The following is a 13,499-nucleotide window of genomic DNA, read 5'->3' as shown; positions in this document are numbered from 1 at the left end:
GGCTAGGAGGCCGGCGCCTTTAAGGGGCGGGGTTGCGCTATCTGTGGCGGAAGTGGATTGGCTGGGAGGAGTCCCCGGAAGTGATGCACGGGGAAGCCCACGTGTGCGATGCCAGCCCACATGGCGGTGCTCCTGAAGAGGTTGCTGCATCCCGGGAGGTCCCCGGCTGCTTTGGGCCGCCTCATGGGGCGGCGCGAAGCCAGCCTGGGCGCTGATCCCGGGGCTGCGGTGCGAGTGCGGTTCGCCCCCAGCCCCACAGGTAACCTTGGCGGACGTGACGCTGCAGCCCGAGGCCCACCGTCTCTTGCCCGCCCCTCGAACATTCCGAACGAATCCCTTCCGGGGGAGTCGGACTGGCGGGCAGTGAGACCTCATTATACGGAGATAGAAATCTGTTTACGAGCGAAAATTATTCGCGTTGCCAGGAATTCGTGCTTATCGTACTGTACCATTTCTATGGATTCCTTTTTTCTTGTGTATTCCGCAAATGTTTATTGACTTGTTCTAGGCACTGAGATGCAACGGTCTTGGAGAAAGTAGGGCCCCTGCTCCCAAGAAGCCTACGGTGGTAGTGACTGCTACAAACATGTACAAAAATAGCCGTAGTTTTAAACAGTCGCATGTGTCATGCAGGACGTGAAGCAGTGTAGGGGACAAGGAGGTAGGATCTCAGGAATGCGTTGCTGAGGAGGTGCCATGAGAGTTGAGAACCAAGTAACAAGGAGCTAGATACCTGAAGCCAATACAAGGGACCTTCTGGGCAGAGGAAATTGGAGGGACAACGGTCCTGTGGTTAGTGTTGGAGCTTAGCAAGCCAGCGTGAGGCAGGGACCCATTGTGTACCCTAGTGGCCTCCCCACTACTTCCTCAAATTCTTTTCCATCTGAGGCAACCTCCTACCCTCTTCACAAAAATCACACCTCTAGTTCTAAACTCCTGGGTCCCAAAGCTACCACTGTGATAAGATCCCAGCTGCACAGGATGACAAGGATATTTCTCGCCAGGCACTATAGTGTAGAGCCTGCTCCTCAAACCACCCTTGGGTTTGACTCACTTCTGATTTCCAGTGAATTACTGATTAATACTTTTTTTTTTTTTTAAACATTTATTATTTATTTGGCTCTGCCAGATCTTAACTGCAGCATGTGGGAACTAGTTCCCTGACCAGGGATCGAACCCAAGACTCCTGAACTGAGAGCCTGGAGTCTTTGCCACTGGGCCACCAGGGAAATCCCTGATTAATACTTTTATAAAATCCATATGAAAAGAATTACTAGAAAACTGAAACTCTGGAAAGCATACAAAATATGAGACTCTATTGAATTCAACAGATATAAAATTATTCTGTCAAAATACTCTCAGTTTGTAAGCGTTTACTTGCTATTTCTGTACCTACTTGGTTGTGAACTGTCGACAGTTTTCAGACAAGCTTTGGTTTGGGTGCAAAGGCCTGGGATTGATTGGCTGCAGATTTCTGGCTTTGCCAGTTGAGCAAAGCATTGAAACTCTGAGTTTTAACATCTGCCAAATAGAGCTGATGATAGTACCTGCCTCATCATTTGAAGTAATCCAACTGAGGCACTGGAAAGGTGTGGTACCTCGTGGAAAGCACTTAACAAGCAGTAGCCTCCTTTATGATGATCTTAAGTCTTGTTTCCTTGCTGATTTGCTGGAAAAGCCCTTATTGGCAAGGCGATTGTCTGCAGACAGAAGAATATAGATCATTGTAATTGCTAAAATTAATGGCGTACTCTGATCAGCATTTATGCCTCACAGTAATCTTGCAAGGAAGGTTTCTATTTTTTGTTGTCAATCTCTCTTAACAAACTAGGAAATTGAAGCTCATAAAAATCAGGTAGAATGTCCAAAGGAAGCAGAATTTGAATCAAGATCTGTAAGAGGTCTTGGTTTCAACTACTCAACCCATGTCTTCTATCTTGGGGAACTCTGGTTTTGTGGTATCCTTGCAATAACTAGCTGAAGGCCACCTATATAATCAGTGTTGAGCTAGAGTCTGCCTGATCCCAGAGGAGTGTTTCCTGTTTCATGCAGGCGCTAGTACCTGAAGATGCAAGTGAGCTCATTGTGAAGACAGGGCGGTGACCTGGTCCAAAGAAGGCAGGGTAAGGGGGGAAATGACAGCCCTGGGAAAACTGTTTACTCTAATTATTCAGTCAGGAATGATGAAAAAAGTAAAGTCTTTTAAGAGTCTAAACTTGGGTGGAGAAATACAGTGGAATCGAATATTAGTTTTTATTAGTATCTAAAGACTGCACTTAGAGCGTCAAGTAGTCAAAATTCAAAATGTGTGATGTGGTTAGTCCATACAGGGCATAGAGGGTATGTGCAAAATGTAATTATACAGTATTTTCAATTAGCAAAGTTTTTTTTTTTGCCCAGGGACCTCATTGAATTTGCATAAATGAAATGCATGTGTGAAGTGGCTTCAGTGACTAACCATCTCTTTCCCCTTTGGGTGAAACTTGGTCTCAAGGCAAATCCCAAGAGTAGAACAATGGGTGCAGGTGGGGAGAGCTGGAGCCGTTTTACAAAATGATATGCTCCCAAACCTGGGTGTTCTTCCACTTCCAGGATGAGGGCAAATGAGTCAGCCACCCCAGTCCTCTTCTGGGACAGTCTGACTGCTGGAGAAATGGGACAGGGAGAGCTATTTCCTGGGCTTTGATGTTCCTTGGGCCCTTTTATCACGAGCAGAATTGACTTGCCCTTCATCTTCCCTATCTCATCTGAGCTGTCCTCTTCTTCCATCAGGCTTCTTGCACCTGGGCGGCCTCCGCACTGCCTTGTACAACTACATCTTTGCCAAGAAGCACCAAGGGAGCTTCATCTTGAGGCTGGAGGACACGGATCAGACCCGTCTTGTGCCTGGGGCAGCAGAGAATATTGAGGACATGCTCGAATGGGCAGGTGAGGCTGGCAGGAAAAGGACCCTTCTCCAGAGAAGGAGCAAGGTTCTCCCAGGTGGCACTAGTGGTAAAGAACCCATCTGCCAATGCTGGAATCCCAAGAGACTCAGGTTGGATCCCTGGGTGGGGAAGATCCCCTGGAGGAGGGCCTGGCCACCCACTCTAATATTCTTGCTTGGAGAGTCTCATGGACAGAGGAGCCTGGCCAGTTACAGTCCACAGAGTCGCAAAGGGTCGGACACCACTGAGCGATTTAGCAAGCCAGGGAAGGAGCAGGAGAAGGAGCCTGAAGGTCTTCTCGTGGAGTCCAGGGTGGAGAACTTGGAGTCCCCGGAGGAATGGGTACATTTGTGTCTGGGGGCAGGTACCACCCAGAAAGATACTGAAGCTCCCTGGGGAGGGAGTGGGGAACCTCCAAGGGTTTTTAATCTCGGAATTTCACTTCCTGGGCGCAGGCAGGAAACACAGCCCAAGTGGAAGATGGACTGGGAGGCTCCAGGGCTGTGAAGAGCCTGAGGAAGATTCAGCTCTTTTTGGCCATGTGGGAATCCTGGCCCAGCTCCTCAAATCTTCCGATTTCTAGGAGGAGCCAGATCGCCAAGGTTTTTTGTTTTCATTTCGTTTTTGATGAGTCCTTCCCATTGTCAAATCTGAACTCAGATGAACACATTGTTTGAGTTGGACAAAATGTGTGCAGCCTCTTAAGTCGGCCTCCCTGTGAGAAGTTTAATTCTGAAGCCAGCTAAGCTCAGGGAGGACAAAGAGGAGTGTGCATGTTCCCCAGGTCAGCTGCTATCTACCTGTCAGAACAGGTATGACTAGTTAAGCTCCCTACGGGAAAATGCTCAAAACTCCAAGACTGTCTTGACAACGTAGGTTCTAATCTCAGGTAAATCATTAACTAAACTCTGGGTTACTGAAGAGCAAAAACTGATTTCATTTCTGTCCTCAACCATAGAAGATTGTAGCAGAAACTCAGTCGAGATTAACTAAGTAAAAGAATTCATGCACCAAGGTCACTTACTGTGGTCCGGGTAGTATTTGAGATAAAACCAAGACCCTGCCCTTAGTGAGTAGGGGAAGACAGACTTAAAAAAACAAACAAACTGAATTCTAGGGACTTCCCTGGTGGTCCAGTGGTTAAGACTCCAAGCTTCCACTGCAAGGGGTACGGGTTCCATCCCTGGTCAGGGAACTAAGATCCCATATGCCAGGTGGTAGGGAAAAAAAAACACAGATGAGTTCATCCTTACTATGATATGAAGCAGTGATAAGTGCTGTAGAGAAAGGGGTAGCAGGTAAGCAAACCAGCAGGGAGGGGTGGGTGCTCTTTGAGACAGGACAGACTTCCCCAAGGGGTGGACAGTAGTGCAGAGACTTCCACAAAGTGAGAAGTTTGCACTGTGGTTGCCTAGGGGGAGAAAGCTCAAAGCCCAGGGAGTAGCAGATGTAAAGGCCCTACAGAAGCTTAGTGCTGGGCATATCTGAGGAGCAGCAAAGAAGCCAGAGTGGCCCAAGCCCAGTGAGGAGACCAGCGAAAGTGAAAGTTGCTCAGTCATGTCCGACTCTTTGCGACCCCATGGACTGTATAGTCCATGGAATTCTCCAGACCAGAATACTGGAGTGGGTAGCCATTCCCTTCTCCAGGGGATCTTCCCAACCCAGGGATCAAACCCAGGTCTCTCCCATTGCAGGCAGATTCTTTACCAACTGAGCTGTCAGGGAAGCCCAAGGAGACCACAGGACTTGGAAATATGACATGAGGACACGGTGGTTGGCAGGAGCTCATGATCGGCCATGTGTGGATCATGTTCTCCACGTTCTGCACAGACTGTGCCTGGATGAGGGTGCTGGGGTGAGCAAGACTGCCTGATGTGCCCTGCCTCTTAGAGCCCTTGGCTCGGCCCAAGGGTATGACTGAAGGGGGCAGGGATGCACACCCCAAGTGGGTAATTTCTGGATGTTCTAGCTTCAGGAGTTGACATGTAATTTATATAATATGAAACTCACCATTTCAAAGTGATCTTCCCTATATTCACTGTACTGTGTATCCATCACCCCTCTAATTCCAGAACATTTCTATCAACTCAAAACCACAAACCAGTTAGCAGGCACTCCCTGTTCCTCCTTCCCTCCTGCCATTGGCAACCACTAACCTCAGTCTGTATGGTTTGCCTGTTTGAGACGTTTCATTTTATGACTGGCTTATACTTAGCATAAGGTCCATGTATATTGCTGTTTGGTCGCTAAGTCGTCGTGACCACATGAACTGCAGCACTCCAGGTTCCCCTGCCCTCCATTATCTCCCAGAGTTGCTCAAATTCATCTAGCTAACCATCTCAGCCTCTACCACCCCCTTGTGCTTTGGTCTTCAATCTTCCCAGCATCTGGGTCTTTTCGAGTGAGTCAACTCTTCAAATAAGGTGGCCAAAGTAGTAGAGCTTCAGCTTTAGCATCAGTCCTTCCAGTGAGTATCCCAGGGTGATGTCCTTTAGAATTGACTGGTTTGATCTCCTTGCAGTCCAAGGGACTCTAATGAGTCTTCTCTAGCAGCACAGTTCAAAAGCATCAATTCTTTGTCATTCAGCCTTCTGGGCTTCCCTAGTGGCTTAAGTCAGCAAAGAATCTGCCTGCAGTACAAGAGACCAAGGTTTGACCCCTGAGTCAGGAAGATCCCTTGGAGAAGTAAATGCAAACCCACTCCAGTATTCTTGCCTGGAGAATCCCATTAACAGGGGAGCCTGGCAGGCAAGAGTTGGACTCAAATGAGTGACTAAACCACCATCACCAGCCTTCTTTAGGGTCCAGTTCTCACAACCATACATGACTACTAGAAAAATCATAGCTTTGACTATATGGACCTTTGTTGGCAAAGTGATGTCTCTGCTTTTTGATACACTATCTAGGTTTGTTATAACTTTCCTTCCAAGGAGCAAGCGTCTTTTAATTTCATGGCTATTGTCACCGTCCACTGTGATTTTGGGACCCAAGAAAATAAAAATCTTCACTGCTTTCACTTTTTCCCCTTCTGTTTGCCATGACGTGATGGCCATCTGGTCCAGATGGCATGGTCTTAGTTTTCTGAATGTTGAGTTTCAAGCCAGCCTTTTCACTCTCCTCTTTCATCCTCATTAAGAGACTGTTTAGTTCCTCTTCACTTTCTACCGTTAGAGTGGTATCTGCATATCTGAGGTTGTTGATATTTCTCCCGGCAATCTTGATTCCAATTTGTGATTCATCCAGCCTGGCATTTCGCATGATGTACTCTGCATGTAAGTTAAACAAGCAGGGTGACAATATATAGCCTTGACATACTCCTTTCCCAATTTGAAACCAGTCTGTTTTTCCATGTCCGATTCTAACTGTTGCATCTTGACCCCCATACACGTTTCTCAGGAGACAGGTAAGGTGGCATGGTACTCCCATCAGTTTAAGAATTTTCCATAGTTCCTTGTGATTCACACAATTAAAGGCTTTAGCATAGTCAGTGAAGCCGAAAAAGATATTTTTCTGGAATTCTCTTGCTATCTCTATGATCTAATGAGTGCCGGCAATTCAATCTCTGGTTCCTCTGTCTTTTCTAAACCCAGCTTGTATTAATACATCTGAAAGTTTCACATACTGCTGAAGCCTGCTGTTGCTTATTTACTCAGTTGTGTCCAATTCTTTGTGACCCCATGGACTGTAGCCTGCCAGGCTTCTCTGTCCATGGAATTCTCCAAGCAAGAATTCTGAAGTGGGTTGCCAGTTCCTTCTCCAAGGAATCTTCGCAACCCAGGGATTGAACCTGGGTATCCTGCATTGTAGGCAGATTCTTTACCATCTTAACTACCAGATGGTAAAGCTAGGCTTAAGCCTAGCTTGAAGAATTTTCAGCATAACCTTGCTAGCACATGAAATGACCACAGTTGTGTGGTAGTGTGAACTTTCTTTGGGATTGCCTGTCTTTGGCATTGGAATGAAAGCTGACCTTTGCCAGTCCTGTAGCCACTGCTGAGTTTTCCAAATTTGCTGTCATATTGAGTACAGCACTTTAACGGCATCATCTTTTAGGATTCTAAATAGCTCAGCTGAAATTCTGTCACCTCCACAAGCTTTATTCGTAGTAATGCCTCCTAAGGCCCACTTGACTTCACACTTGAGGATGTCTGGCTCTAGGTGAGTGACCACACCATCATGGTTATCCGGATCATTAAGATCTTTTTCGTATAGTTCTCCTGTGTATTCTTACCACCTCTTCTTAATCTCTACTCCTTCTGTTAGGTCCTTACTGTTTCTGTCCTTTATTGGCCCCATCCTTCATGAAACATTCTCTTGATATCTCCAATTTCCTTGAAGAGATCTCTAGTCTTTCCCATTCTATTGTTTTCCTCTATTTCTTTATGTCATTCATTTAAGAAGGCCTTCTTATCTCTTCTTGCTCTTCTCTGGAATTCTGCATTCAGTTGGATTTATCTTCCTTTTCTCCCTTGCTTCTTTCCTCAGGTATTTGTAAAACCTCCTCAGAAAACCACTTTGCCTTCTTACGTTTCTTTTTCTTTGGGATGGTTTTGGTCACTGCCTCCTGTACAATGTGAGGGACATCCATCCATAGTTCTTCAAGCACTGTGTCTACTAGATCTAATGCCTTGAATCTATTCATCACCTCCAGTGTACAATCGTAAGGGATTTGATTTAGGTCATACCTGAATCATCCCAAGATAGGCACAATAAAGGACAAACACGGTAGAGGCCTAATAGAAGCAGAAGTGACCAAGAAAAGGTGGAAAGAATACACAGAACTCTGCAAAAAAGATTTTAATGACCCAGATAACCATAATGGTGTAGTCCCTCACTCACGTAGAGCCAGACATCCTGGAGTGTGAAGTCAAGTGGGTCTTTGGAAGCACTGCTGCCAATAAAGCTAGTGGAGGCAATGGAATTTCGGCAGAGCTATTTAAATTCCTAAACAATGATGCTATTAAAGTGCTACAGTGAATATGTCAGCAAATTTGGAAAACCCAACAATGGCCACAGTACTCACCCCGGTTCCCAAGAAGGGCAGTCCTAAAGAGTGTTCAGACCACCAGACAGCTGCACTCGTCTCCCATGCTGGTAAGTTTATCCTCAAAATCCTTCACACTAGCCTTCAGCATTACGTGAACCGAGGACCTCTAGATGCTCAAGCTGGGTTCACAAAAGGCAAAGGAACGAGAGATCAAATTGCCAACATATGCTGGATCAGAGAAAGCAAGGGAATTCCAGAAAAACATCTACCTCTGTTTCATTGACTATACTAAAGCCTTTGACTGTGTGGATCATCACAAAGTATGGAAAACTCTTAAGGAGATGGGAATCTCAGACTTTCTTACATGTCTCCTGAGAGACCTCTATGTGGGTCAGGAAGCAGGTTAGAACCCTGTAAGGAACAACTGACTGGTTCAGGATTGAGAAAGGAGTACTACAAAGCTGTTTATTATCACCCTGTTTATTAAACCTGTACGCAGAACACATGATGTGAAATGTTGGACCGAATGAGTTAGCATGCTAGAATGAAGATTGCTGGGAGAAATAGCAATAACCTCAGTATGTGGATAATGCCACTCTAATGGCAGAAAGTGAAGAGGAACTAAAGAGCCCCTTGATGAGGGTGAAAGAGGAGAGTGAAAAAGCCAGCTTAAAACTAAATATTGTATTGATAAAACTAAGATCATGGCATCCAGTCTCATCACTTCATGGCAAATAGATGGGGGAAAGGTGGAAGTAGTGACAGATACCTCTTCTTGGGCTCCAGAATCCCTGCAGATGGTGACAGCAGCCATGAAATTAGAAGACAATTGTGTCTTGGCAGGAAAGCTGTGACAAACCTAGACAGTGTGTTAAAAAGGAAAAATGTCACTTTGCTAACAAAGACCATATAGTCAAGGCTATGGTCTTTCCAGTTGTCATGTACGGATGTGACAGCTGTACCATAGAGGGTCGAAGAATCAATGCATTTGGACTGTGGTGTGGAGAAGACTCTCGAGAGTCCCTTGGAAAGCAAGGAGATCAAACCAGTCAATCTTAAAGGAAATCAACCCTCAATTCTCTTTCGAGGGACTGATGCTGAAACTGAAGCTCCAATACTGTGGCCACCTGATGCGAACAGCTGACTTATTGGAAAAGACCCTGATGCTGAGAAAGATTGAAGGCAGAAGCAGGAGAGAGCAACAGAGGATGAGATGGTTGAATGGGAACACTGGTTCAATGGACATGGTGAGATGGTGAGGGACAGGGAAGCCTTGCATGCTGCAGTGGCAGAGTTGGACACAGCTTGGCAACTGAACAAGAGCAACAAATAACTTAGAAGTTTTCCCCGTTTTCTTCAATATAAGCCTGAATTTTGCAGTAAGGAGCTCATGATCTGAGCCACAGTCAGCTCCAGGTCTTATTTTTTCTCATGTGTAGAGCTTTTCCATCTTCGGCTCCAAAGAACATAATCAATCTGATTTTGATATTGACCATCTGGTGATGTCCGTGTGTAGAGTCGTCTCTTGGGTTGTTGGAAGAGGATGTTTGCTGTAATCAGCCTGTTCTCTTGGCAAAACTCTGTTGGCGTTAGCCCTGATTCATTTCTGTACTCCGAAAGCAAACTTGCCTGTTATTCTAGATATCTCCTGAATTCCTACTTTTGCCTTCCAATCTCCTATGATGAAAAGGACATCTTTTTTTGCTGTTCATTCTTGAAGATGTTGTAGCTCTTCATAGAACTGATCAACTTCAGCTTCTTCGGCATCAGTGGTTGGGGCATACACTTGGATTTACCGTATGTTGAATGGTGTGCCTTGGAAACAAACCGAGATCATTCTGGTGTTTTTGAGATTGTACTCAAGTACTGCATTTTGTACTTTTTTGTTGACTGTGAGGGCTTCATCATTTCTTTTAAGGGATTCTTGCCCACAGTAGTAGATAAAATGGTTATCCAAATTAAATTCACCCATTCCCATCCATTTTAGTTCACCGATTCCTAAGGATGTTGATGTTCACTCTTGACCTCTCTTGCTTGACCACGTCCAGTTTACTTTGATTCATGGACCTAACATTCCAGGTTCCTATGCAGTATTGTTCTTTCCAGCATCAGACTTCATTTTCACCACCAGACACATCCACAACGCAGTGTCGTTTCCGCTTTGGCCCAGCTGCTTCATTCTTTCTGAAGCCGTTAGTAATTGCCCTCTACTCTTCTCCAATAGCATATCGGACACTTACCGACTTGGGGGTGGGGTGGGGCTTATATTCTGGTATCATTTTTTTTTTTACTTTTCATACTGCCCATGGGGTTCTCACGGTAAGAACACTGGAGTGGATTGCCGTTTCCTCTTCCTGTAGCCCACATTTTGTCAGAATTCTCCACTGTGACCTGTCTGTCTTGGGTGGTCCTACATGGCCTGGCTCAGAGCTTCATTGAGGTACACATACCCCTTCTCCACGACAAGGCTGTGATCCCTGAAGGGGATATTGTGGCATGTATGTTGTAGCGTGAAATAATTCTTTCTTTTTTATGACCAAACAATATTCATTATGTGGAGATACCACTTTTTGCTTATTCATTCATCAGTGATTGGGCATTTGAAATGTTTCTACATTTTGGATATGATGAGTCAAATTGCTATGAACGCTTACATGCTATTTCTTATGTGGATCTAGTGGAGTCGATCTTAAACCCTGGAGCATATACCAAATGTTGGACATGCTAACATTAGATCAAGAAGGAACCCCAGATGCTTATAACCCAGCCCCCCTTATCTGACAAATGAAGCAATACCAATATCAACAGAACCAATGATTCTGGCAGCCAGGACCTACTGAGAGCTGAGATATGCCAGGCAGGGCGCCGAGCCTTTCCAGAGGCTGTCTTATTCCCGCCTCATGATGACTCACAGGAGAAAGTAAGTGTTTGTGTGTTACATGTTTGTCAGTCAGTCGTGTCTGACTCTTTGCAACACCATGGACTGTAGCTGGCTTCTCCATCTATGGAATTCTCTAGGCAACAGTACTGGAATGGGTTGCCATTTCCTTTCCAGGGGATCTTCCCGACTCAGGGATTGAACCCGGGTCTCCTCCATTGTAGGCAGGCTCGCTATGGTTTGAGCCACCAGGGAAGCCTAAGTAAATGTTTGTTTGCTTCTTTTTTAAGAGAGGAAATGGAAGCTGTATAAGGTGTCTTGCCTGGCCTTAGAGCTGGCCAGTGCCTTTGAGCCCAGGCCCCTCCACCTCCAGAGACTATGGAACATCGGGTATGCAGGATTAACCCCATCCTTAGCTTCGTAATTCATTTGAAAGCCCTCTGAGGGAAGAAACACCATCATCCTGCTCTTCTGTGTCCCCTCTGCCTCTCCTGGAAGCATTTGTAAGTGAAATCTATCCTTTGTGACCTGTGGAAACCAGACCTTGGGTTGGGGTTTGGGCTTATAATGGATCACTTTTGATCTAACAGCATATGTTGCAGCTTCCATGTTCTGCATGGAAGCCATTGGGCTAAGCAGTTTTGTAAACACTGATGCAATTAAGTCTTAGTCACTCTGCACAGTAGACTCTTAGGTCCACTTTTCAGAGGAGGAAACCAAGGCCTAGGAAAGCTAAGGAATGCAAGGGGCCGTCCACCGAGTGGTTAAGTGCATGGACTTGGGAGCAGCTAGCCAGACTTTGAATGTTGTTCCACCCCCTTGTCCTTGGCCAGGTGACGTGACACAGCCCCTCGGTGCTCCTGTGTTCTCCTAACTGAGTGGGGTTCACAGTAGCACCTACCGGGTCGGATGGTTTGGGTCCTTAGCGGCCTCGCAGGTTCATGGCACCATCCCTTGTCACGGTCAGTCAGGGGCCAACCCAGGAGTCCAGCTGGGCTGGACGGGCTGTCCCTGAACCACGCTGCTTCTCCTGAGTCCGCTGTTCCACGGCAGGGCTGGTTTGTCCCTCCTCAGGGCAAGGATGGAGGAAGAGGATATGCCCAAGAGGGTGTGGATCGTGGAGCTGGTGCACCTCCATCCGACTGCTTACCCACCAGCCTCGTGACCTTAAACGTTAATCCCTCTGTGTTTTACCTCTTCATCTGGAAAAGGGAAATTATAAGAGTGATGGCCTCATGGATTGTCGGCAGGATTAAAAGCTCTGCAATATATGTGAAGGGCTTCTCTGGTGGCTCAGATGAGAAAGAATCCTGCAACTTGGAAGACCCGAGTTCGATCCCTGGGTCGGGAAGATTCCCCTGGAGAAGGGACCGACTCCCGTATCCTTGCCTGGAGAATCCCATGGACAGAGGAGCCTGGCAGGTTACAGCCCGTGGGATGGCAGAGTCGGACACGACTGAGCAGCTAACACCACCACCACCTGGGTGTGTGGAACACTTGTAGCGGTGCCTGGGAACCTGCGCCGTGTTCATTATTGTTTGGTGATTGCCCTCTGCCTGTGTTCCAGGCGTTCCCCCGGACGAGAGCCCCCGGCGCGGAGGCCCTGCTGGGCCCTACCTGCAGTCTCAGCGGCTTGCGCTCTACGCCCAGGCCGCCGAAGCCCTGCTGAAGAGCGGCGCTGCGTACCTGTGTTTCTGCTCACCCCAGCGGCTGGAGCTCCTGAAGAAGGAGGCCCTAAGGAGCCGCCAGACGCCCCGGTGAGAGCCCCAGCCCCAGCCTGTCACCATGCCTCCCCAGGGGAGGCTGCGTTCGTTCGCTCCTGCTGCATCACAAATGACACCCAACCCACCTACCTCAGGGTTCTTGGAGGTCAGAAGTCTGGGCACAGCTCAGCTGGCTCCTTCAGCTCAGGGTTTCTCAAAGCCGCCATCAGGGTCTAGGCCAGTCTGGCGGTTACCTCGAGGCTGGGCTCGTGGTAGGATCTGCGGAGGATCTGCCTCCGTCCCTCTCAGAGGCTATTGCCTGGAGACAACAGTCCCAGCCGAGTGGGCCTCTCTCCTCCGGGCAGCTCACCACTTGGCAGCTGGCATTCCTTCAGGCGAGCTGGGGAGAAGGCGGTGGGCAGGGAGGGCAGCGAGCAGGGCGGAAGCTGCAGCCTCTGCGTCACCCCGTCGAGGAAGTGACGTCTCATGGCTGCGCTGTGCTCTGGTCACCAGAAGGGAGTCGGGAGGGCCAGCCCGCACTCGAGGGCGGGGAGGACACAGGCAGAAACACCGGGAGGGGGTGTCTCTGGGGCCGGGTCAGCTCTGCCTGCCAACCTGGGCCTCAGGCGTGTAAGGTCATTGAACTTCTCTCCTGTTTGGGGACTTCCTGGTGGTCCAGTGGCTGAGACGCTGCACTCCCAATGCGGGGAGCCTGGGTTCAGTCCCCGGTCAGGGAGCTGGATCCCACATGACGCAACTTCACGTTGTTTAGTCGCTCAGTCACATCCAACTGTTTTGCGGCTCCATGATCTGTAGCCCGACCCCATGGACTGTAGCCTGCCAGGCTCCTCTGTCCATGCAATTTCCCAGGAAACAATACTGGAGTGGATTGCCATTTCCTTCTCCAGGGGATCTTCCCAACTCAGGGCTCAAACCTGCGCTTCCGTATCTCCTGCGTCACAGGTGGATTTTTTACTGCTGAGCCACCTAAGAAGATTAAGAGT

At 47.7% G+C, this 13,499-nt stretch overlaps 1 protein-coding gene across 2 annotated transcripts in view; it reads left to right on the top strand.

Annotated features, from left to right (window-relative positions):
* Nucleotides 1-102: 102 nt before the first annotated feature.
* EARS2 (glutamyl-tRNA synthetase 2, mitochondrial) overlaps nt 103-13,499 on the top strand; it is a 28,124-nt gene continuing 14,727 nt past the window's right edge. For both annotated transcript variants that reach the window (XM_065924503.1, XM_065924502.1), the window contains exons 1-3: nt 103-259; nt 2,773-2,928; nt 12,360-12,549. In XM_065924503.1, coding sequence (XP_065780575.1) covers nt 109-259; nt 2,773-2,928; nt 12,360-12,549 — 497 coding nt within the window. In that variant the 5' untranslated portion in view covers nt 103-108. The remainder of the gene's footprint in view (nt 260-2,772; nt 2,929-12,359; nt 12,550-13,499) is intronic.

The sequence above is a fragment of the Muntiacus reevesi genome, chromosome 2, assembly GCF_963930625.1.
Source record: "Muntiacus reevesi chromosome 2, mMunRee1.1, whole genome shotgun sequence".
Classification (NCBI taxonomy): domain Eukaryota; kingdom Metazoa; phylum Chordata; class Mammalia; order Artiodactyla; family Cervidae; genus Muntiacus; species Muntiacus reevesi.
The sequence above is the reverse complement of the archived record's forward strand: the minus strand, read 5'-3'. Positions and strand labels throughout refer to the sequence as shown.